This window comes from Purpureocillium lilacinum (assembly GCF_023168085.1).
Source record: "Purpureocillium lilacinum CBS 284.36 DNA, scaffold_7, whole genome shotgun sequence".
NCBI lineage: Eukaryota > Fungi > Ascomycota > Sordariomycetes > Hypocreales > Ophiocordycipitaceae > Purpureocillium > Purpureocillium lilacinum.
Window position 1 is genome coordinate 400,162 of NW_027072117.1, and position 23,997 is coordinate 424,158.

Here is a 23,997-nt window from a genome sequence, read left to right on the forward strand (position 1 = left end):
GCGCAACCAGCAAAACCGAGCAGCAGCCATAGATAAGCCGCATTCATTAATCCAAGGCCAACCAAATCACATGTTGACCTCGCCAACGCGCGCCGACTTGTCGCCCAGCCAGTCCTCGCGCTCGTAGAAGCGGAACACGAGGTCGTAGTCCTCAAAGTCGTGGACGATGCGGTCGACGCGGCGGTACCCGCGCACGGGGTCGACGAGGCGCTGCATGGCCAGGTTCTTCAGGGTGCCGTCGCCCATACCGTAGGGGTTGGCGCCCTGGCCCTTGGCCTCGAAGAGGGTGACGCTGAAGCGGCCCGGGCGGAAGATGTCGACAACGTGCTCAATGATCTCGGCCGTGGTGCGTCCCTTCTGTCCGCTGGGCACGTTGGTCTCGAACGAGGCGTACGAGAAGCCCGGCTCAGGGGTGACGTGGACGGTGAAGTAGTGCGTCGAGTTGTGCTGGTCCGTCTCGGCCGACGCGGGCGCCGGGATGACGCCGTTGGCAGAGAAGCCGCAAGGGCTGAACAGGTAGGCGTCGACGCGGGCGTCCGGGTACACCGACGTCGGGTAGACCTGGGACAGCCCGCAGTTCTCCGAGACGACGGTGCCCAGGGCGTGGCCCTCGGTGGTGAGCTCCTCGGTGGTGAGCTCCTTGGTCGCGCTGGTGAGCTTGGCCTTGGCCTCGTCCAAGTCCGAGTCGCCGCAGTTCTCAATCTCAAACACGTCCACCTCCTCGGGTGGGGTGGACAGGTCGCCCAGGCTGTCCATGGCCGCCTGGCGAGCCGCCCGGGCCTCTGCAGCCATCTTGTCCGTCGCGACCGCACTCGCGTCGGATAAGAAGAACTGCTTGGCATTCTCGGGGTCGAGGTCCGTCATGAGGATCTCGAGAGTCTCGTCGTTGAGGTTGGCGCCGGGCGTGTTGGCACCGGTCGAGGCGACCGAGTACTCCGGCGTCGGCTGGCCGTGCACCTCCGACTCGGGGGTCAGGGGCGGGGTGAGTGTCTGGTTGGGCGAAGTGATGTACAGGTACCAGTGGTCGCCGTTCATCTTGCCCACCATGTAGGCGCTGCCGCCGCCCTCGAGCGAGTCGTCGAGGTACTTGACCTCCTGCTTCCAGCTGCGGTGAGGGCCGCGCTGCTCGTCGGGGAACAGAAAGTTCTTGCGGCTGTAGAAGACGCGGTACGGGATGGCCGCGGCGCGGATGTCGTCGACCGAGGCGGCCTTGTCAAAGGGGAAGCCCGCGTCGGCGGCAGCGATGTGGAGCAGGCGCTGGAGGCCCAGCAGCAGCGTCGTGGTGCCGCACGTCTTGAGGATGAGCTTGTGGGGGAAGACAAACATGCTCGACTCGGAGAGCAGGTAGGCGTCGACGGCCTCGGACTCGAGGACCGAGAGGATCTTGCAGTTGACCATGTCGAGCATGCCGACCCAGGTCTCGCAGGAGACGCTCTTCAAGCCATTGGGACGGGCGCCGCTGGGCAGCGTGGCGGCGCTCGGGGCGAACCAGACTTCGAGGAGCTTCTCGGGGCCCTCGAAGGCGCCGCTCGAGTCAAGGTCTGCGGCGACATCGTGATTGATGGTCAGATGCGGGGTTCCCTCGCTGGGAGAAAAAGTGTAGTTCTTGGGGACCGAGAGGTTGACCATGCTGCTTCCGGAGACGGGCGCCGAGGCGACTCTGGGGAGAAGTTGGTCGAGTTTGTGAGGACGGATTTGCTTCTATGCCCGGTCGGCAGAGTCCGCGGAGCACTAGCTGCCACTCAAACAGACCTTGCGGTGTCTGTTTGAGAGAGTAGGCCCACAGGAAGTGGTGGAACCAAAGACGCTGGCGGAAGCCAGCAGCAATGAGCCGTGTAGGAGGAGGCTAACGTCGCAGAAGTGGACGTTAAGGGGGTCGGAAGCGGAGGGAGTAGAGGAACAACTTCTGCGACAGAATGTTGGTCGATCGAGGGCGGTCCGATACCCGGGGAACAAGTACCGGATCGAGAGCAGAGAGACGTCTGCTGCGAGCTCGAGTCGAGCGGCGGAGAGGCGAAAGGCTGGGGTGGCACGAGGGGTGCTATCCGGGCCTGCGAGCGAAGGGTCAGCGCGTTGCACGGAAGAGCGGTGCGATGCGGCGAGGCGAGGCGCGGCAAGACACGCAAGCAAGCGGGCGGGCGAGCAAGCAAGCCAGCAAGCCTCTCTGTGGTACTCACTTGGAGGGACGCGAGAAGAGGAAGCGAAGCGGATCAGTTGAGCGCATGAAAGGCGGAGCTGCGCGGCTCGGGGGCAGAGTAGACGACAGCGGCGGCGCGTCTCAGATGACGGCCGTCAAGAGTCCCTTAGTCAGAGACAAAGGCAGCGTTGAAACCGGTGAGCTATGGGCGCATGGGCGCATGGGGCGTGTCGAGGTTGGCGAGTGGAAGTTGATCGTGTGAGTGTTGATGGGGGAGACAAGATTTTTCTCTCGGGCTGCCCCGCGCCACACGTTAGCGGTACCTATAGGTAATGAGTATTGGGCGGGCCAATTGCGGTGACGTAGGCGGGCCGTCGAATATATACCCCGAGCTTCTGTCAATCAACACGAGCAAAAAAAAAAGTTTGTCGTCTTTGAAATTCAATGATTGCGGGCGCAAAGCAGCAACGCCGATTATTGAGTCTCGCTCTGCACCTTTGAAGCCCTTTGCATCGCGACTTTTGCGCCTGGGTTCCTGGATATTGACGCTGCTGCCGACGGCGAAGCGCAAGTGTGGGTGGGACAGAGACGCCAGGAGGGGAGGCGCTTGGAAGGTTCCTGGTTCCCTGTTGGGCGACGGCCCGCAGCGCAGCACAGCGCGGCGCACAGCATCTCACAGCGCAGTGCAGCGCACCTCCCGTCAAAGCAGGCCACCACCTCCATTGGCGCAGCAGCTGCAGGTCGCTGAATTTCCGCCCACCAAGTACCTGCACAGTGGATCCGTTTGGGCACGAAGGGTGCGTGCGGGCGGTCGGGTTAGGCCCAAGTCTAGTGGGGTCCCCAGCCAGGCAGCGCCGTGGTTGGCTGCCGTCGCCGCCGTGTCCCTGGCGCCAGCGGCCCACGATGGGCGTCACACACGGAAAAGTCGCGATAATTCAAGGCCGTTCATTTGAGCGTCTCTTGGCTGCAAGCGTGGCTCACATGTATGGCGTCATGGCCAGTCGGCGAGTAGTGCGCCGGTTTTCTGCCGTACAATGTATCAAGCGCGAACCTCGCGGGCGCGCATCAAGCCTGACGCGCGGTATTTAATAGTTCTCGTCGTACAGCGATGCAGAGCACGCTCTGATGGCGGTGTTGGCTGTGCGCCCCCAGTTAGGGCATCGCTCGATCCCTGCCGGCTCGTCATCGGCAAGCCCAGCTTGGCGCGCGGTTCATGTACCCCTCGCTGATCCGCGAACCGTTCGTCCCGTGCCCGGGGAGCTGGCCAGCTGGCAGCGATCATCGCCTCTAGGGCTGCGTTGCGAGCGCTCAGCCATTGCTGCGACACGACCTGCTATGCTGTCCAGAGTGCATCCATTCAGTCGTATCCGCAGCCACTTCACGTAGCTTCCGCCGCTGCAATGCTTTCCCGGAGCGTAGACGTCATGCCGCTAAAGACGTGAGACAGCGAGCACGCCGTATACTTGTTCACCAGGGTTGCGCTCCCATCGTCCTGCTGCTCGCCCTCCGGCCCAGGTCCCGAAATATCCTGCCCGTTGACCTGTGTGCCCACGGGATAGTGCGGTCGCGTGCCCTCCTCAATCAGGGCAATAAACTGCGCGTCCATGGGCACCGACCCCAGGAACGGCACCTTGAACTCGTCGGCCATGGACCGCCCGCCGCCCGAGCCAAAAATGTCGGTGCAGTCGGAGCAGTGCGGGCACACGAAGCCGCTCATGTTCTCGACGACGCCAAGCACACGGATGCCCGTCTTGAAGCAAAAGTTGAGCTCCTTGCGGACGTCGGACGTGGACACGGCCTGCGGCGTCGTCACCACCACCGCGCCCGCCACCTGCCCTGGCCGCGACTCGGCCTGCAGCGTCTCCACCAGAGATATGTGCTCGTCGCTCGTGCCGGGAGGCGTGTCGATGAGGAGGTAGTCGGTGTCGGCCCACAGCACGTCGCGCAGGAACTGCCGGATCATGGCCGTCTTCTTGGGCCCGCGCCAGACGACGGCGTCGCCGCGGTTGGGCAGCAGGAAGCCGAGGCTCATGGCGTGCAGGCTGCCGACGCCCTTGGCCGGGTCTGCCTCGTGCACCGCGACGGGCGCCCAGCCGCCGGGGACTTGGGTGACCTTGGAGGCCTCGATGGAGAGCATGCGCGGGATCGAGGGGCCGGTGAGGTCGACGTCGAGGATGCCGACCGAGTGGCCGGCGAGGGTGAGGGAGAGGGCGAGCTGCGTCGTTACGGACGACTTGCCGACGCCGCCCTTGCCGGAGAGGACCTGTGCGTGTCGGTGTCAGCGCCTGTGTCGCGACGGGGAAAGGCTGCGGCGCGTACCAGCACGATGTGCTTGACCTTGTCCAGGCTCATGATGTCGCGAGATCTGGGGCGTGTGAGGTAGGAAAAGGAGTAAAGAGCTTGGAGAGGCTTTTCGCAATCCAAGGCAGAGGATGCGACTGTCAGAAGAGGGACAAGGGAGAGAATTGCCGCCGCGTCGGCGACGTCGGGGTTGTGATGGTGATGATTAGAAAGCAGAGATATGGAATTGGGCCGATGGACGGAGCAGCCACAATTACGGCGGTGACTGCCCCGCGAGGGGTCCAGTGGCGGGAGTGAGTGGGCTTGTCGGCCCGCACATCCTACCGGGCCCGGTGATTGATTGCCTCATTGGGCGATGGCAACGGCGACAACACGGCAACGACAGCAACGATAGCAAAGGCAAAACAGCGTCAGTGTGTATTCCTAATTCCTATACTAATCGTCCCGCGTCTCTCTCATTTTCGTGCCCATGTCTCCTGATTGCTCAAGACACCTTCGCGCGTTCGTGTATCTTCATCTTCATCCTTCATCCTTCATCTTCATGTTCGTCTTGGGTTACCTTGACTTTGTTCCCCGTACGCCCAAACGCCCAAAACATGTCAAACAATCTCGTCGTCTTCGTCGACAACATGAAATCAACATTCTTTCCCCAAAGCCACGGACCCGGTCATCATAACAGAAGCAGGCTTTTGCCAGTCAGGGTATCCGCCGCGTAACGTAAGCAAGCACAACGCAAAAATAAGCAGCAAACATGCAATGCGTGTAAGACAGGGAAAATTAAAAAAGGAGACAAGCCGACTGGGACGCCTCACGGCTGCCGACTTGTCATATGCTCAGCTCCTGGGTGCCGACTGGTGCCGTCAGCTTCGGCTGATGGCCTCTTCCGTCACCTCTTTGGAGGACACAAACTCCACCGTGCCCTTTTCGAAGGCGATGATGGGTCGGTGGCGGGATCCGTGGCCGATGATGGTGCCCTTCTCGGGCGCCGTCCCGCGCAGCGGGCTGACGAAGCGCACGATGGGTCCTCCCGCCACCGTGAATCCGATGAGTTCGGCCTCGACCTGCGCTTCCTCGTCCTCGTTGCTATCTTCGCTCTGAGATCCTTGTATGGTGTTTCTGGTACGCAGGCATGTCAGTCTACCTCAATGACATGGAGTAAAAGCTACGGGTGTCAGATAAACTCACGCTTGGCTGATGGGCCGTCCAAAGTCAATGCTCTCCAGCTTTCGGCGGTGCCTCGCATTCTTGATTCGCTTCTTGGTGCAGTCGTGGAAGAGGTGCAGGAAGCCGGCGATGACGAGGACAGGCGTGCCCAAGGCGAGCGCCCACGGCCTGCTGCTGTCAGAATAAACCAATTTTCGGCTCTGGGGTTGATAACTTACGGGTGTTTGCTGTCCCTGAAGGAGTGCAGCAGGGCGAGGATGGTGCCAACAATGGCTATCAGAGAGCCCACCTGCACCATGGCCCATGTCGACCAAAACAGCGGCATCAGAGGTTCACCGTCGCAGAACTGCACCGCCAACAGAGCAAACGCCTCCATTACGACGAGAACTACCGAAATGCAGGCACACGAGAAACAGATGAAGATGTACGTCCGTATGGTTTTTGCCCTTTGCTTCGTCTGCGGACCGTAGTTTTCCAGCGCTCGTTGGCCCCTGGTCATGTTAGCTGGCGTTCGTGCGGCTGAGATGTGAGCCAACGGCTGCCACGTACTTGGTGTAGATCCATGATGAGAAGAATAGCACAGCCAGGTTCAGCACGAAGAGAACCCAGTAGATGACCTGGAACTGCCACATGACCATGTGCGACGCAAACTCGGCGTAGTGTTTGCACAAGGCAGGGTCAGGACCATAGTTGCCGCCCATCGTGTCGGCCAACTCTCTCGTTACCCGTACGGATCTTGTTGGTGTTGAGCCGCCCCTGCGTAATGTAGTCCCGAGGAAGTCTTGTCGAGTCGAGAACCGGTGGAGTGGTCGAGCCGGGGATTAGATGATTTCGGCCGAGCGCTGTTGTCTGTAGATGAAGAGCCCAGATCTGTCGCCCTCGGACGTGGCCGGGGGGTGTGACCAATCCTTTAATACTTGGCCGTCGTGGATATCATGCTAGCACAGATAGCCGCACGCACGTACTGGGCAGCTGCGAGCAAGGTTACCACCACCACCGCCGCCGCTCACGCTCCATCCAGCGCTTCCAAATCAAGTAGGAGAAACGGTGGCCAGTGTCCCCCGGACGGACGGGACTGGACGACGCGCAATCTCCGGGCTATGCAGAGCCGTCGCCAAGCCGAAAGGTCTTGCCAATGGCCCCGGCGGGCGCGCGCATCAGCGGAGCGGACATGGATGACGGGGCAGCGTGAACAGAATCCTGAGGGCTATGTGAGACATGACGGCGCTGCCTGGAATTGCGCACCGCCCGGCGTCAAACTCGGACCGCCGGGGGCGGCTGAGACAACGAGGGCTTGGCATCAAGGCCAGTGACGCCGGCGTACAGCATGTCGATACTGTAGCGGCGTGCAAAGGCATGGGCGAGGATGCTCCTCCAGTACTAGACCATAATACGGTGCTCCTTCACCGAGCCAGCTCGACGATTATGGCATCGGTGGCGCAAAGTCTTTGCTCGACATGGGGTACGGAGCTAGCCCGACGAGGACAACATCTGTGCGGCAGTTGAAGTTTACGGCAAGCGATATCTGACGAGAGCGGTTATCCAACGTGGGGAGGCGCCAACGTGGGGGGTTTACCGGGGAGGCGGAATGCTGCGTTGGGGAGTTTCCCGCATCCGCAACGGTTTCTCCGCCCGTGTTGGTGGGAGAGCAAGCAAGCAAGCATTGATACGAGCATCCCGTACTGTACTGTACGGTGGCACAAAACAGCAAGCTTCAGCCTCTGGGGGAACATGGGGGGCCACCGGGCCCCGAGTTTGGGCTCTGATGGATCTGTACATGGATCATGGTTGGGAACATGGAGGTGCGGGCGGGCGGGCGAGCGAGCCAACAACCGTGGGCTGTGCAGTTGCTGCTGGTCCTGATGTTGCTGATACTACCGGGGGGCCAAGCCAAGCCAGGCCAAAACGACCAGAAACACACCAATGGGACCCCCTGTGCCGGTCGCGATAGGGAAAGTGAACAGCGCTGACGCCCACCCTCCTCCCCAAGCCTCCCTCCCTCCCTCCCCCCCTTCACCCAACGCGGCCACGGACCGAGAGATTACGAGACGCCGTTATTGGTCCCGCCGGCGGCATCTGCCCTGTCCCGGGACCCCCCGAGATTGCGGCGCCGGCAGTTGGGTCCCCTTGGTGTGCGTGCTGCGTTGGCTCTTGTTTCTTTTTGGGCCAAGCGGCGGCCGGGAGGCTGACGGTCTGTAATCTGTATGCATGCCCGCCAAGCCCCCGGTCGTGGGCGCGCGCTGCTGGGCATCAGCAGCAACAGCAGCAGTTGGAAGAGGCGAGGCGGTGTTGATTGTCGGACGTCCGCCGGCTCCGGAGAGATCGGCACGGGGCGATGAACATGAGGGGGGTATGTATGAGGAGGGGTCTTGGGGAGGCTTGGGGGGGGGGGGGGGGTTCACTTTCGACAGACATGGGAGCCCACGTGCGCCCGCGGACTGCAGCGGGAGGGAGGCTGACGATGGCGATGATGATGAGGATGATGGGCTGGCAATGACGTGCTACAGAGTACAGACACAAAACGGAACAAAGCCAGCACAGCACCCGGCTTGCCCCTGCGAATGCTACCGTCTCACCCTACGAGGAGTTCCGCCCGGCGTGCCGGTGCGAGGCACGAAACGGGACAGTCGCACACAGACGCCCACACAGGCTCACACAAAGTCGCACACGCACGCCGAATACCATGCCATGGATTATGCTTACATTTAAAGTTGACGTGTGTGTGAGACAAGAGCCAGCAATGCACCACCGCTGGGCACCCATCCATCCCTCCATCCACCCACGTAGTATCCCTCCCTCGCCGTGGGGCCTGCGCTAACCCTCTCAGTGCGACGATACAGTTCCTCCGTATCTCTCTTGCTGGGAACGGCCTTGTCTCACCGGTGGTACTGCACTGTACAGTAGCAAGAGCCGCCGGTTGCGCGCGTGCGCACCCCGTACTGCTCACCCAACATTGAACTCGCTCACCTAACTCACCAAACTTACTCACATGCTACATACAACCCAAAAAACCGCGGTGGTGTAACAGAGGGTAACATCGTCGGGATGGGTCGCACGGGCTCACTCCTTGGCGGGCGGCGGATGGATCTCCCTCGTGCAGCGCATTGCATCGCATTGCATTTGCACAGCCGCACGGCTCGCCGGCTGCCCAACACGCCGGGAGGACGGACTGACCAGCCAGGCCTCAGAGTTGCAACATGAAACGGACGCACGCTCTCAGCCAGCCAGTCAGGCAGCCAGCCAGCCAGCCGCGGCAGCAACACCGGCAGCAGCCAAGCAGCGGCCAAGCAACAGCAGCAGAAGCGACAGCCGTGGCCCGCCGCCGAGGCTCAAGACACCCGACACGGGCCCGGGGAGCATCCGCCCGCCGCCCGCACTATGTGGCGGCGGCGGCGGCTGTCGTTGTCGCTCGCGCGCCCCCGTCCACCTGCCCGGCGATGATCTAAGCTGCTGTTACTATATTGGAATCCGGGGAAGCGCGCCCGCGGCCTGCGTTGAGTGAGCGGCTGAGCGGTGAGGTTCTACAAACTTCTCCAGCTGGGCGCTGAGCTGGATGGCCGGTGAGGTAACGTCACGTTACAGCACAGCATAGCCATCGCCATTGAGGGTACAGAGTATTTTGTACGAGCCTCGCTGTTGGTCTGCCGATAAGGTCAAGGTGCGGCGCAGTTGCAGCAGCTTCCGGCAGCTCGTAGTCGAGGTGAAACGATTGACGACCGACCCAACAATGTGAACACGAGAAGCCGGCGAGCACCTTGATGGATCGGCTTTTTACTTTTGCAACTACCTACTCCGAGGCAACGACCCAGAGGTTAAAAAAACAAGGTTAGAGTTGCAGATCGGTGAAGCCCGGCAATCCGTTTCGAATCATCTACATTGTCTGTATGTCTGTGCTGCTGAGTTCCGCGTAAGGTGTTTCGGCTCCCTCACTAGGACCGTCTTTGTCCTGTCCCTGTCCCTGTCCCTGTTCCTGGCATGGCATGGCCGGCGGCCACCGACTGGCGGCGATCCAAGCCCTGCGGCCAAGTTTCTCCAGCATGCGCCGAGATTGATGGGAGGGGCGGCGCGTGTTTGGCCCGGGGAAAAGATGGCGAACGCATGGCATGGCTGCGAGTTACGGTACCCATTTTGCTCTGTCTGGTCCATGTACCGTTCGGAGCTCGCCGTATGTGATCGTGTAACCGCCAAGCGCAGAGGGTACAAAATAATGACTCCTGGTTTTTAAGAAATGTACGGGAGGCGCACAATAAATGATGCATCATATCAATGCGCGACGCGCCCACTTAGCTGTGCGCCTGAACCATGTGCCGACGCCCATGCTCGTGCTTGTGCTCGTGCTTGTGCTTGTGCCTATGCTGGTGAGCATGGCTGCGAGCATCTTCCTTTCCATCCACGTCCATGTCCTCCCCATCCTCGTCATCATCGCCATCCTCTTCGTCCTGATCCTCCGCCCACTCGGGAAACCCATCCTCAAACAGCTCTTCCAGGCGCTCCCTTCTCGCCTCCTCATTCAGCCCCTTATCGCGCATCACCTCCTCCCAGCGCGCCATCTCCTCCCCGGTGAGCAAGCAGGCGTCCAGCATCGCCGCCAGCGCATCGCGGTCGAGCCCCTCGCCGATGAAGACCAGCTCCTGCCGGCGGTCCCCCCACTCGCCGCCCTTGCGCATGTCGTGCTGCACCAGCGCGTCGACCTGCGCATCGCCCGTCGCGTACTCCTCGGCGGGCAGCGTGCAGAACCACGGCCGCCCGCCCGTGAGCGTCAGCATCGCGCCCGCCTGCGACCAGTCCCCCGCGCGGTGAGGCCGCGTCGCGAGCAGGAACTCGCCCTTGGAGCGGAAGAGGCGCCGCAGCGTGGGGTGCGCGCGCTTGTTGGCGAGGATGATGTCGTTGGCAGGAATATCGAGCGGATCCTCCTCGGCGGCTTCGATGGTGTCGTTGTCATCGAGCTGCATGGGGATGGCTTCGTCGGCGTTGCGTTGTCCTTGTGGCTTGGCTGCATCTGTGGTTGGTGAGGGCGCGGTGCGGGCCGTGGAGGCTGATCTGGTGCTCAGGGGGGACGACCCCAGGAGGGCTGTGCTCCCCGAGGAGCGAGAGCTGCCTGAATCTTCTTCATCCACCTGGACCTCCATGTCAACGTCCGTGCCATCCCCATCTTGCATGTCATCATCATCATCCCCCTCATCATCATCCTCGTCATCGTCCTCCGGATGCTCCATCTGCAGGATAAACTTGTCGTACAGCAGCGCAAAGAGGCGACGCGGGTGAAACGGCCTGTAGCGGCTGTATATGAAGCTCTGCACGTTGTACTCCTCCGTCTCGGGCTTGGGGGTCAGGACGTTGCGCCCGTTGACCTGAGCGCGCGTGCGTCGTGCGAGTCAGCAGAGGCGCACGTTTTCAGGACATACATATGCGGGTGATGAGCGATATAGTTATGCAAGCCAGCACAGATGGCCCGCGGGCACACACGTACCTCGCGCACAGTCATGGCGTGTAGATCTTGCAGCCAGCCGTATCCGGACTGTGCCACATCGAGCTTAAACAAGCCGGTGTTGACGAGCTCCTTGACGTCGACTTTGCCGTACGACGCTTCAATGATCTTGGCGCGGTGGTTGAGTCTTTTGATAAGGCCGCGCGTCTCGTTTTTGGTCTCTTCGTTGACCTGTGCACGGGTCAGCTGGCTGGCATCTCGTGGGAAGTGGCGCGCCTGTGCTGCCCTCTGAGACGAACCATGTCGGTCTTGTTTAGGATGATGACATCTGCAAACTCAATCTGGTCGACCATGAGGTCTGATACAGTGCGCTCGTCTTCGGGTGTAACGTCGTCGCGCCGTGAAGACAAGAGGTCCGCCGTGTCGAAGTCGTGCATCATGGTGAAGGCGTCAATGACCGTCACTGTCGTGTCCAGCCGGGCAAACTTTTCCAGCCCGCCAGCTTTCTTCCTACATACCAAGGTTACTTGAATGAAGACCAAGGGGTCTCATCGGTAGGAGCACCTACAGCTGCTTGAGGACCTTGATCATGCTTTCGTCAAGCTGCTCAGCTCCCGGCGCCTCGGCCATGTCGCCCATGGTCTCGGCCAGTCGCGAGTCGAAAGTCTCGGCAACCTGTTCCGGCTCGCTGATGCCGCTGCTCTCGATGATGATGTAGTCAAATTCCTGCAATTGTGCGAGCCGCACCAACTCTTCGAGGAGGTCACCCCGCAAAGTGCAGCAGATGCATCCATTCTGCAGCGCAATGATCTTCTCGTCCGTCTTGGTGAGCTGGTGGGTCTTCTTGATGAGCGCGGCGTCAATGTTGATACTGGCAGGTCAGCTTGTGTGCTCGGACCAAGTCAATTCACCCCTCAAAGACTGACGCGCCAATATCGTTGACCACCACAGCAATGCGGAGACCATGCTCTGTTTTGAGGATATGCTGTAGAAGAGTGGTTTTGCCTGACCCCTAAAGTAGTACATGCATGGTCAGCCATCTGCCAGGATGACGCTGGAGCGCTGAGCATCAAATCGTAGCCTTACCAGAAAGCCGGACAATAGTGTCACTGGGAGAGGCTTCTTCGGAACTTGCATCTTGCCCGCTCCCTTCTTGCCCTTGTTAGAAATAGTCCGCATTTTGCCTCGAGCATTGGCCATTCGCCGCAACTTCTTCACCAGCAGTCCAATTTTGAGCGAGAAAAAGACGGTTGGTGTGATGGAATTTTTTGTGCGTGTACGCAACCTCACTTATATACATACTGACGCCCCAATACTCCCTCAAGGGCTTAAACCTACAGATGTTCCTGTTTCTGCCCGTGTAAGTGCTGAGGCGAGGTACGTGATGCAGTCATCAAGGTTCTGGCGAGTGGCCATCAAGGTATAATGATTTGCCTCCGATTACATCCCGGCGCTACTGATTGGCTCCCGGATAAGAATGGCAGCATAGACTGGGGTGCTTGGCGATAAACAGCATTTCCGTATATGGAAATGGGTTGATTGCTGCAGTTGGTTGCTGCGTTCGGGGGCATGTGAGTCCATGTCGCGACCAGACGCGGACAACAAGGTGCGCGAGGACGATGTACTTTGCGCAAGCATGTTGCCAGAATCGGTGTTAGCATGCGCACATTGAATATGAAACCAAACACAGGAATCCACAGGGAAAATAGAAGATTGTGACGAAATTCAAGGTTCGACGGCGACTAATGGCGAGTCAAGGTAGTACGTATATCAAGGCCACCCGCCGCTCTTACTACAAGACGCTGTGACGGAACGCCTACCATATAACCATCTGACATCAATGTCCCATGGCACGTCTTTGCAGCCTACTGTCCTTCCCAGCCTAACCACGAAATCCACCAAATTCCCCTCTCGTTATCCCAGATCTCACACACAACCGCCGCATCAGGTCCGTCCGTCCGTCGCATTGCGCAGCGAGTCACTGTTCAGAGCATTCCTTTGCGCGCCCAGCGCCGCTCCACCTAGTTGGTCCCCGGAGCCAGCTGCCGCAGAGCCTGGAGCATGACCCGCGGGCCGGTCGCCGTCCTCTTCTCAAGGGGGCCCGCCCGCAGCGGCACGGCAACCCCCCACAGAAGGTGACGAACGTAGGGCACGTGGCCAAGCAAGACTGCACAAAGGCAATCTCGCCGGACGTCGGTAGGTGTGAGGTTTTGTCCACGGCATTGAGGGCGATGTCGAGAGGCTGGCATGTGTCGAACGAGTCTTGAACGCATCGTTATCAGATCGGGGTCCTTGCGTCGGTCTAGACCTGCTTGCCGGGGGAGATCTCACCGTTGCGTGCTACTGCACACAGGCTTTAGACTTGAGACGAGCCGAGAGATCGACTTTACTCCTCCCTCGCACACCCAATGGAAGGGGAAGCTAGGCGCCTAGGCGTTAAAATGTGACGAGAGAAGATCGTCAAGAAAGACCTGGCCGAATTCCTTGCTCGGCGCGTGAAACATGTCTCCCAGCCAGACGCCGAGCAGCTCGGTTCCCTATCAGTTCCACATACACAGAAAGCGTTGGCTGCCCAACCTTGGGTAAGCGACGAGGTGACAGTGCCTGTGCTCACCCGCCCATGGTATGGCGGATGACGCCCACGTGGATGAGGCAGCCCGGCTAGGATAGATCCAAGGGCCGTGACACGGCATCTCTCCAGGCAGTCTTTCGGGCAAAAGAAAAGAAAGACTTTGTGATAGCTCTGAAAACGGGAGAACGTGCTGCGCGATGACGCTGCGACTCTTTGTATTTAGCCCTTGATCAGTGGCCTGTTCCAGTGCAGCTTCGGTCAATGCGGACGAATCGGCCGCCCGAAAGGTATAGATCCGAACATTGTCGGCATTATACACCAGGCCGCACTTTGCTGAAACGCAATCACATCCCATCACTTTGCCAACACCGGCACGTGCTCAAACAATCACCATTTCGACGTCCTCGATATTCTTGATCTCGTCGCCCGGCCACATTGCATCTCTGGACTCAGATCGAGGCCCGAGTCTCCACTCAGGCCGAAGACCTCTCTTCCTGCCCTCAAGCGCGTCTGCGATGTACCCGCCAATTACTGGAAACATTTTAAACGCATGCTGACTGCCTCCGCTCGCAATAAGCAGCTTGGCATGCCGGGGGCTCTTGTCAATCAGGAAATGCCCATCCGGAGTGTCAGCATCCCAGCAGAGCCGTGCCCCCACGAGCGGCTTACCCGCCAATCCGGGCATGACTGCCGAGATGAACCGCCGAAGGCCTTCGAGAGCTTCCTTGGGGACCCCCATCATCCCGCCGTCATTGTCGCCAGCAGAGGCGAAATTGGCTGTACCATTGTCGGTATTCCACGTGTGATCCATGCGTTCGTCTGTGGCGGTCCGTCGTCCGTATCTGTGCGCGCCTCCGATCTTCATACTTCCTGGGTGGCTGGTCAGTGCATATTACATGTCTGGCCATCTCACTCTTCAATGTTGACAAATCAACCCAAGATTCTGGGGACGGGAGTGATAATGCGTCTAGGACGTGGTCATTTGTGACATACTGGTTTCATGTTCGGGCTCGAACGCGTAGCCCAACTCGAGGTTGTCAATCACTGGAATTCCTTTCCACTGCGAGTATTCGTCGTCCGTGAGTTCGAGATGCCCAACGAGTGTGCACACAGGTCGGAGGACGGGAGACAGCAGGTCCGGGAGAAGACGCGGTGATGCCGCGCCCGCGCACAGAATGTACCGGTCCGCAGACAGCACATCCCCGGACTCGACTCTGACGCCGACGAGCTGCTCATTCTGGTCAATCTCAAGCCCGGACATGGTCGCCGCAGCGCCGGAGAGAAATGTCACGCCCATTGCCCGTGCCTCGGCCGCCCACCGTTCCATGGCCGCTCTGGAATGAGCCCACCCTGCTTGGCTGTTCCATTGTCCCTTCCAGGTGTCGATTGCGGGCGAGGCTGACAGAATCGGACAGTACTTGAGGACATCGTCGCGGCCGTTTATGAACTCAATTGTGTCAGCAAGGCCCAGGCGATTTAGGTTTTTGTACGAGAGCCGCAAGTTTTCTTCATACTCAACGTCACCGCTGGTTGTCGTCAATCGGCCCTTGTGATGTCAGCTTGAAGAAGGCTGCACAAGGCAGACAGGCCATAGGCACCGTTTCATGGTATACCGCTTCCCAGTACGCATCCTTCCAGGCCGCCATCGCCTCGACAGCCATCTCAGCGTAAAGACGCTCTTCATACTCGGCGCGGATGATCTTGTTCAGGTCATTGCCTGCGGACTCTGGGCTCGGCACTGGGTGCTTGTCAATGCAGGTGATCTTTGTGTAGCCGCGCTTGGCCAGGTGAAATGCCGTGCTGATACCAAGCACGCCGCTGGGTGTCGAATGATCGGTCGCCGTTAGCATGGCCAATTGAAGGGGTTGATGTTGGGAGACACTCACGTGCCAATGATCAAGATTGACGAGTCCAATGGTAGAGACATGATGCCGCGAGGGCTACACGCCAGGCTCTGGCATTGCTGGGAAGACAGATCTTTTTAGCCCACAGTTACTGCATGGAAAGAGTCGCACTTCAACTTGAGATGACATGGACAGTACGGTGGATCGGGCAGCAAGGGCGCACGCATTGCCTAATCTGGGCGATCGACCTCTGGCTCGCGAATGGGATTGGTCGCGCGCTGGAGCCATGGGCGTAATTGACATTGTCCGAATCTGAAGCTTCTAGAATGTCGCGAACTGCTTTCCTGTTCAAAAGGCTGCTCTAGGAGATCGCTGAAGCGCTCACTGCATCCAGCGGAGGGCTAGACCGAACTTCAATGTGAAGTTGGCAGTGCTTACAGGCGACGAGACATGCGTGGTGTGAAGCAACGGTGATAAAGACGGATGACTCGACGTTGACCTAGTTGGTGCAAGTTATTGCCATTATTCTCAAATATTGCACGTTCAATTCAATTGGTATCGCAACCATGCTTAACGCGAAAACAAGTCCATAGCCTTACCGCGGAGTACACGGCAGGCGCATATTCCTGGATGGCACACGCGTTGCGCTCCACGCCAGTGAAGCCTTTAGTTCCGAAGCGGTTCGGATATAGGGTGTGTAAATCGCGAATGACGTGACGGCGCGACGGCCGAAAGACACCGAGTCCGTAGCAAATCGGCTTCGGTTAATATTAAATGAGTCATCAGAGGACGCGCGTAGTTTTCCGTCTTGAGAATGTTCACTTCGATAGATATAAATGCGTTTCGGTTGGGAGCTGTTCGCAAGAAGGTCGCCAACGCCTCCACCACAATACTAAACCAGCGTCCTGACGGCTGGATTACATCGGTTCCCCCACCGCCGTGCCGCCTCGCGAAACGAAGAACGCTGCTAGAGAACCAAGCTTGCGCTTCATCGTTCCCTCTTCATTTGCCAACATGAGCCTAGTAAACTTCCTGTCCCACGTCGCAGCGGCTTTCTGCTCGCCGCCCGTGCATCTCCTCTGCTTTTCGACCCTCGCTGGCACACAACTTTACCAGACTTTCCTCGTCACGAAAGTGACATTTCAGACGCTGCCCAAAACGGCATTCGTCGGCCTTCAGAAGCGGCTGTTCCCCATCTACTTTGCCGTCCAAGCCGCTCTACTGCTGCTCACGGCGCTGACATTTCCGCCACGCGGGATCTTGTCGCTGGCAGAAAACAAGCACGATGTCATACCCCTGCTCGTCGCTGGGGGCACGGCGCTCGTCAACTTGACGATATTTGGACCGAAGACGCGCCGCGCGATGCTGGACCTGTTCAGCCCCAGTACGTTGATCTGCGACCGGATCCCCCAAACGGCGTGTCCGCTAACCTTTCGGTCCAGACAGTCGTGATGACACGGGAGAGAAGGCCGACAAGGCACCGAGCGGCCTGCAATCACTCAAGCGGTCGTTTTCCAAATACCACGCCGCCGCGATACACCTGAACCTCATCTCCGTGGGCGCAACTCTGTGGTATGGCTGGCGATTGGCGATGAGACTGGACTTCAATTGAGGGTAGCCACAACCAGGTACCATTGAACATGTATGCATATCACACTCGCCGCTCTGCCTCAACTGAAGGGTAGTCCTCACCGTCTCGCGGCGGTGGGACCCGTCAGCGTTGCCTGCCGCTCAACGGCTCGTCACACAATAGAACTGGGACCTGCAGCCGCTTTCTGCACGTCAGCGCGGGCAGCAATGAGACGATGCAACCTCGAAAGGCACACATTCTCTCAGGAAAGCGTCAAAGCGCAGGTGATGAAGATGTCAAAGTTATTGCACTGAAACATGCCGATACAGAGAAAGGCATGCTATTTGACACCACTGTGATGCCTGCAGTGATGATGCGGTCGCTTGCTCTGCCGTTTGAGATGTTTTCCTCATTGGCCGATTTGTCATGATGGACCTGATCGTTGCAGGAGTGAGCGATGGGACGATTATGATCCGTAAGAAGACGACCTTGCTTGCGCATAAGCTCGAAGGGATCGCAAGATGTGGCAGGCTTCAAGCAAGTATATAACAGCTCGTCCAGCTCAATTGCCGTCTATCGAATCACCACCAGACTTCGACAACCACAGCCCTTTCCACTCTCTTTGTCACCTCAGAGTAACCAACATGACTCGCCTCGGTGTCTTTGCACTAGCTGTATGCTCAGTTTGGGGCGCTACGGCCCTGAGTATCAATGGCTCAGACCTGGACCTGGAACATGAAGTCGGCATTGACACATACCGACTGCCAAAGTTGACCACCACGATTCCCTACCTGGGCAAGCACAAGGCGACCCGGACCATCCATCCTTGCCGCACCGGCCCTGTCATCGTCGTCATCCAGACACCTCTTGAAGTGGCTCACTGCGGCCTGCAGACCACAACCGTTTCACAGCCAGCCTCTACAACAGAGACTGAGAGCGTTTCCTCGACGACGGAAACGGGAGCGCCTGTCACAACGGGAACTGAATCGTCTTCTACATCGACTACTGGACCGGAGACATCGACTCTGACGAACACAGTCACGACGTCTCAGAGCACCGAGACGGAAACCACGGCTATGGAGACATTGACCGGGACCGGGACCACTGAGACGGAGACAAGTGCTGCCGAGACGCTGACAGAGAGCCAAATCACTGAGACGTTGACGGAGATTAGCCTAATTAAAACACCGACGGAGATCAGTACCACCGAGACGCTTACGGCGACCAGCACCATGGAGACGCTTACAGATGTCACGACCATCGAGTCGTCAACAGAGCCAAAGACAACCGAGATGGATACTAGCACTGTCGAGACGTTGACAGAGAGCAAGACCACCGAGACCTTGACGGAGATCAGCACCGGCGAAACGTTGACGGCAACCAGCACCGTCGAGACACTGACAGATACCAAGATCACCGAGACACTGACAGAGTCGAAGACCACCGAGGCGGAGACCAAGACAACAGCGACTCCTACTTCCTCCAAATGCCCGGAGCCGACGCTGGGTGGACCTTGCCGTGTCCGATACGGCTGCCTGCCCGAGGGCCTTGACATCGCCTACTACTCCAATCCCTTTGGCGGCTACAGCCGACAGGGCGACCTCCCCTCATCCTACTACATCACGCAGAACCTCCGCAGCCTCGCCGCCTCCACCACCAACGAGACGTATTTCCCGCAAGACACGCCCCCCGACGAGGCCTCCTTCCCGCGAGTCTACCCCCGCGCCGATCTCCCCGGCGCCTGGTACGCCGCGGGCTGGACGCGCGCCACCAACGGCGGGCTCACCGTCGACGCCAACAACTTCACGCTCGTATATGCGGGCTTCTACCGCGCGCCCGAGTCGGGCGTCTTCAAGCTGTGCACCACGGCGGACAACGAGAACGACGTCTTCTTCGGCCACGGCGTGGCGTTTGACTGCGTGACCGGCAAGGCGGACCCCGGGGCGCGGCCCGTCATCGTCTCGACGGGCGGCAACTACGTCAACGGCATCAACTGCACGGACGTGAGCCTCGCGGAGGGCGAGTATTACCCGCTGCGGAGCGTCATGGGCGACTGGCAGGGCCCCTCGGCGTTTAACCTGACCATCAAGCGTCCGAGCGAGCCGTTTGAGGAGAGGAAGAATGTCTTTGACGGGCTGGTCTACCCGTACGCGTGTGGGGATTATTGAGAGTGGCGTCTGCTGGTCTGGTGCTTGGGCGTTCACGAGCTGACTGTGTGCGCCTTGCACCTCTCGTGTGCGCTTTTGAGGGATATTCTGGTTGCTGCAATGTATCTCGTCGTATTATAGTACATTGCTTTGTTGTTTGCTCTTGTTGGCTGAGCCTCGCCCGGGCGCTAGAGTATGTCTTGCAGGCACGCTGCAAGCCGTTCATCTAGCACAAGGAACCCGTCAAGCCACGGCGTCGGTTGGCTGACCAGGGATCCGGCTTTCTTGCGACTACATACATCGCCAATAGGTGTCTCATGTAATTGACTTTCAGAGAAGGGAATTAGTAGTCTTGACTCTTGAGCGTACCTTTGTACCGCGTGCGCGATGTAACATGATGGCCCCTCGGAAGCCTGTGCCGCAACGTCTCATCCACCCGGCAAGGCGGTTTAGAGCCCGGCCCTGCAGTAGCTTACCGGACTGCGACGTGCCGCCGCTCGGCACATCATCGCACGACGCCGAGGGCGGTCAAGAGACCCGGGACTTGAGCCTCATCTCGCTAGGCCGAGCAAGCTTCGGACAACCCCCCCCGGAGGCGGCCCCTCCTTCAATGTTGAAAAAGCGCCCACCGGATGTCGCTTTTCATCTCAAAGTGTTCCAGAATGCCCTCGGCGGGGTACATGGGCGTCTGGCGCCACGTCCCGCTGGCGGCCGCACATGGCCGCTTTGGTCGTCTCAGCTCGAGCACGCCGCAGCCGCAGCATGTCATCGGGACGCCGCAGCGTGGCGAGAGTGGTGACACGAAGGACCCCCGAACAGTTCATGGCCGGGCCGTTGAGATTGTCGTCCTGGCGTCACCACGTCAGCTCGTCCCCAGACCTAATAGCCCCCTCTGCGGTCTGTCCGACAGGTCAACGTTCAACGACGAAGGCCCGGTCTCGGGCCGTCGCCAGCGCGCATACTCCCCCGCATCATCCCACCGAAGGTGGCACGAGCCGAGCTCCTCGACGACGACGACGACGACAGCTTGACGACAGCGGCGGCCCTCAGCTGACACTCCTTGCTCGGACCGTGCGCTCTTGCGAGAAACTCCGACCCGCGAAGCGAAGCGAGGCGAAGCGTAAGCCCTGCCATGCAGCCCCCAGCCTGCCATGCTCGGCTTGCGTCCCGGCGTGCATCGATTTCTCGTAATGCCCCAGACCATTGCTTTGCCCAGGGCTTTCTTTCTCCGCAGGCACACCAGGCACGGGACGCTCGCGGGGATGGCCCTGCATCGACGAGCGCGCGAAATGCGCATGAGCATGCACGAGCATGCCATGAATGGTCGGTCTGGGGGAGCGGCTGAAGGGCAGGTCGACAGTGCTGACCCGACGCGGGCTCGTATTCAATCCCCCCTCAGCTCTAAGCATCTCACGCCGTCAACGTCATGTGTTCCATGTAATTGGGCGGAGCAGGCTCGGCGGCAGAGGGGAATGGGAAAAAAATGTCCCGGACATAATATTCCAGTCTTGGGGTTGTCATCCTGTAGGGCAACGATCGTCGGTACTGCCTCACCCGAAAGTGAGCAATGAGCATAGCGGCACCGCCGACAAAGTAAGCTGTAGCTCACCGAAGAGGCCCCGGTTTCCTGTCAAACTAAATCCTCCACTCTCATGAGTCTCATCCGGGAAAGCGCCCCCCGGGAGGGTTCAGCCGCTAAATCGCAAGCCAGAAGGCCCGCCCGTTCGATGGCGGCGGCATGCTCCCAGACGGCCCCCCCATTTCCAACAAACTTTCGGTGAAGGCGCATCTTGTCTCCGCACAAGGGTGTGTGCCGTGCCCGAAGGGTCCTTGTGTGGCGGCGGCACAGGAATAGCATCAAATCGCCCACCACCCGCCCGGCAGTTTTGGAGGCGCCCAAGGTTGGCGGCCTGGCGCGTGGGCTGGCGCCCCGATACGAGCCCTTTCGTATCGCGAGAGTGGACGACGAGCCATAGGCAACTCGCGCAGATGAAGCGAGGCACCCTTTCTTCCACCACACTCGCGCTCATACACACATGGACACACGCAGGCATGCCCGATGATGCTCCAGTGCCGTGGCCCCCTCACACCCCCCCTTGGGTCGGCGGCCTCGAATCTTGGGGACCGCTAAGCGGGGTTGGGCATGTGCCGGGCTGTCAAGTCGAGTGTGACAGACGCCTGCCGGGACGCCAGTCGGGGACATTATTACGTGTGCGGGCGAAGTGCAGCTTCGATGTTCCTTGACGGCGCAGCAGCTGTCCGTTGCTAGTCGAGGCGTAGCCACCCGGCTTCGACGGAGACGCAGCGAGAGCACGAGGCCGGCCAGCCCGCGACATACGAATTCCAGTCTACATGAGCTGGACCACCCAAGACTAGTGTTGCTCTATGAGTCCTGAGGCAAGATGTGCCGCTCCCCCAAAGCCCAAAGTATATAAAGCCGTGATCCCGTCGCCTCCAAGTGTCCGATTCTCCTCATCAGACATCCGATCAACACTCACCTCTCAAGTCTCCAACACAGCCAAACACCAAGCACCGCAGATTCACGCAGCACACCGCAAACATGAAGGTCCTCGCCATCGCCCTCGCCTCTCTGGCCACCGTCGCCGTCGCCACTCCCACGGGAAGCGGACAGCAGTGCAAGCCGGCCACCTACCGATGCGATCCCAACCCTCGTGTCCAGGCCTGGAACGTTTGCAACACCAGTGGCCAGTGGGTGGTAAGTGCCTAAGCCTCTACTCTCACCCAGAGATTTCTTCTCTGGGGTATGAGATGCAAAAGCCGCCGCATGTGCTCACATTGTTTTAGTTTGCCGGCACCTGCCCGCCCAAGACTGTGTGCAAGTTCCTCCCTGCAAACGGCAGCCCCTACTGCGTCCCTCCCGGCTTCACCATTCCGTAAATCACCACTGGCTGTCGTCCAGTACGGACGATCTAGTCGACAAGGAGGGTCTTGGTCGAGCATCATTCGAGTCTGCGTCCGGCTATTTGCGACGAGATTGGCATAAGCACATGCGCCTTTTCACGACCATGAGAACAGATTGTTAGTGTGATTTAGAGACGTCTAGAAATACACCAGTCACTCCTTCATATCACGGGCACATCTGCGTGAACGTCGGTTAGCGTTTGAGAGTTGTGAAATGGAGTTCGATGGTTCGACTGTCCTCTGGATTGCTGCAACAAGTTCAATGTGGTGAATGCCACCCCAGGACATCTGGCCTGGTGCCATGTCTTAATCCCATCGCGTCTTCTCGCAGATCGGCCAAGATGTCGTCTGGGCATACACAATGCCGAGCTGGGCAGTCTGCCTGCCCTCACATCTCAAGCACAGTTAGTAATACTTCGAAAGGCCCAGTTCCGCCTCAAACAGTCGACTCCCAATACATCCATCTCACAGCTTGTTCAAGACCGAACGTCGTTCTCGCAAGTTCGAGCCCAGGTGGCGCGTCAATACGCCCATGGTCTTCCAAACTGGGCCATTCTGTGCCCGGTCCAATCGGTGTCCTATCCCAGACGACCATGCATTGGAGTCATTGACTCAAACGTCCTCGGACGGCTCGTTGGCAGACTTTTGCGACTGCGGGCTACCGCTGCCAGCCTTGCCGGCTCGCTTGACCTTGCGCTTGCGGGGCGGCGTCTCACCGGAGACCGGGGCAAGAGGATCAAAGCCCGGAGTGTAATTCTCCTGCGTGAGACGACCGTCAAACATGCCGGGGAGGCAAGCCCCCAGACGAAACTCTTCGGTGCGAACACGCTTGTCCCTGCCGCTGTTCTCAGGGCTGGGCTCCTCGGAAGAGCGCTTGCGTTTGTGGCCGCGCCACTTGGGGCCGATGAAGGACTCGCTGTCGACCGAGACGTGGTCGTCGTCGGAGCCGTGCATGGTGGCAGACGCATCGCTGTCTTCGTCATCGTCGGAAGGCAAGCCGCCACGGCGGTACTTCATGCGGACTTGAATGTCGTTCTCGGTATCGGAGCTGCCGTCATTGTTGTCCGCGCCACAGAGAGTGTCGACCTTGTTGTCTGCAGTGGGCGAGCTGCTGACGCAGGTGCCGTTTTCGGCATCGACAAAAGTGTCATCGTCGTGATCGGTGCCGGCATCAGTGTCGACTTCGACGCCACCGCCCGGCGAGCGGCTGAGAGACCGTTTGCCATCCGCTTGGATGTCGGCTCCGGTGTTGTTGTCGGCATCGACGTTGCCTTTGGTGTTGTTGTCGGCATCAACGCTGCCGTTGGCATTATGATGGGTATCGCCGTCCGTGCCGACTTCGGCCTCGTTGGCGGGCCACTGTTCACGCGACTGGTTGATGTTGTCTCGGGTCATGCCCTCATCATCGTTGGCTTCGGAATTGAGGTGGACCTCAACGTCGGCCTCGTTCTCCTCGCTGTCGCCGTTGACGGTGTTGACGACGCCGTTGGTGCGGTCCGCGACGGTGGCCTGCTCGGTGTGCTCGACACCATGTTCACCGACGGGGGACTTCGGAGGAGAAGCAATCGCGGCGCGATTCTCGATGACAGTTTCCTTCTCAGAGGCATCGTTCTCGTCCGTGTCGTCTCCAGTCAGATCAATGATCTCTCTCACCTTCTTGCCGGTCAGGTCGATGACAGTCTTCATCGTGGCGATTGACTAGTGGGCAATGTGCGGATGAGTCGAGACGGTGGGCTGTTGATGATGTGCTGGCTGGGGGCGGGGGGATGTTCAAGGAGCGAAGGTGCAGAAAGCCGGGGCGAGAGAGGGAAAAACAAAACAAAGCGAGGCGGAAGTGGTCCTCGCCAGAGTAATTTGTGAGAACAATAGACTTGACAGTGAATCAAGCTGCCAGCTGCGGGCACCTGCGGGC

General features: G+C 59.4%; 9 protein-coding genes across 9 annotated transcripts; 3 read left to right on the forward strand and 6 right to left on the reverse strand.

Annotated features, from left to right (window-relative positions):
- Window positions 1-66: 66 nt before the first annotated feature.
- PLICBS_009033 (spermidine resistance protein) lies at window positions 67-1,629 on the reverse strand (the record flags this gene model as incomplete). Its single annotated transcript, XM_018327820.1, has 1 exon — window positions 67-1,629. One exon carries the CDS (start codon window positions 1,627-1,629, stop codon window positions 67-69), a length of 1,563 nt encoding a protein of 520 aa, XP_018173536.1.
- Window positions 1,630-3,515: 1,886 nt separating this feature from the next.
- Window positions 3,516-4,489, reverse strand: PLICBS_009034 (cytosolic Fe-S cluster assembly factor cfd1; the record flags this gene model as incomplete). Its single annotated transcript, XM_018327821.2, has 2 exons — window positions 3,516-4,400; window positions 4,457-4,489. 2 exons carry the CDS (start codon window positions 4,487-4,489, stop codon window positions 3,516-3,518), a joined length of 918 nt encoding a protein of 305 aa, XP_018173537.2.
- An 809-nt stretch (window positions 4,490-5,298) lies between these two features.
- Window positions 5,299-6,303, reverse strand: PLICBS_009035 (uncharacterized protein; the record flags this gene model as incomplete). The annotated part of the gene is made up of 4 exons (XM_018327822.1): window positions 5,299-5,554; window positions 5,624-5,770; window positions 5,821-6,093; window positions 6,152-6,303. 4 exons carry the CDS (start codon window positions 6,301-6,303, stop codon window positions 5,299-5,301), a joined length of 828 nt encoding a protein of 275 aa, XP_018173538.1.
- A 3,582-nt stretch (window positions 6,304-9,885) lies between these two features.
- PLICBS_009036 (uncharacterized protein) lies at window positions 9,886-12,209 on the reverse strand (the record flags this gene model as incomplete). The annotated part of the gene is made up of 6 exons (XM_018327823.2): window positions 9,886-10,953; window positions 11,073-11,261; window positions 11,330-11,540; window positions 11,599-11,901; window positions 11,957-12,042; window positions 12,117-12,209. The coding sequence occupies 6 exons, from the start codon at window positions 12,207-12,209 to the stop codon at window positions 9,886-9,888; spliced, it is 1,950 nt and encodes a 649-aa protein (XP_018173539.2).
- Window positions 12,210-13,981: 1,772 nt separating this feature from the next.
- Window positions 13,982-15,529, reverse strand: PLICBS_009037 (uncharacterized protein; the record flags this gene model as incomplete). Its single annotated transcript, XM_018327824.2, has 4 exons — window positions 13,982-14,472; window positions 14,596-15,148; window positions 15,216-15,420; window positions 15,489-15,529. 4 exons carry the CDS (start codon window positions 15,527-15,529, stop codon window positions 13,982-13,984), a joined length of 1,290 nt encoding a protein of 429 aa, XP_018173540.2.
- Window positions 15,530-16,460: 931 nt separating this feature from the next.
- Window positions 16,461-17,058, forward strand: PLICBS_009038 (uncharacterized protein; the record flags this gene model as incomplete). Its single annotated transcript, XM_018327825.2, has 2 exons — window positions 16,461-16,830; window positions 16,889-17,058. 2 exons carry the CDS (start codon window positions 16,461-16,463, stop codon window positions 17,056-17,058), a joined length of 540 nt encoding a protein of 179 aa, XP_018173541.2.
- A 602-nt stretch (window positions 17,059-17,660) lies between these two features.
- Window positions 17,661-19,184, forward strand: PLICBS_009039 (uncharacterized protein; the record flags this gene model as incomplete). Its single annotated transcript, XM_018327826.2, has 1 exon — window positions 17,661-19,184. One exon carries the CDS (start codon window positions 17,661-17,663, stop codon window positions 19,182-19,184), a length of 1,524 nt encoding a protein of 507 aa, XP_018173542.2.
- A 2,539-nt stretch (window positions 19,185-21,723) lies between these two features.
- Window positions 21,724-22,061, forward strand: PLICBS_009040 (uncharacterized protein; the record flags this gene model as incomplete). Its single annotated transcript, XM_018327828.1, has 2 exons — window positions 21,724-21,879; window positions 21,969-22,061. The coding sequence occupies 2 exons, from the start codon at window positions 21,724-21,726 to the stop codon at window positions 22,059-22,061; spliced, it is 249 nt and encodes an 82-aa protein (XP_018173544.1).
- A 636-nt stretch (window positions 22,062-22,697) lies between these two features.
- On the reverse strand, window positions 22,698-23,771 carry PLICBS_009041 (uncharacterized protein; the record flags this gene model as incomplete). The annotated part of the gene is made up of 1 exon (XM_018327829.2): window positions 22,698-23,771. The coding sequence occupies one exon, from the start codon at window positions 23,769-23,771 to the stop codon at window positions 22,698-22,700; it is 1,074 nt and encodes a 357-aa protein (XP_018173545.2).
- Window positions 23,772-23,997: the final 226 nt, after the last annotated feature.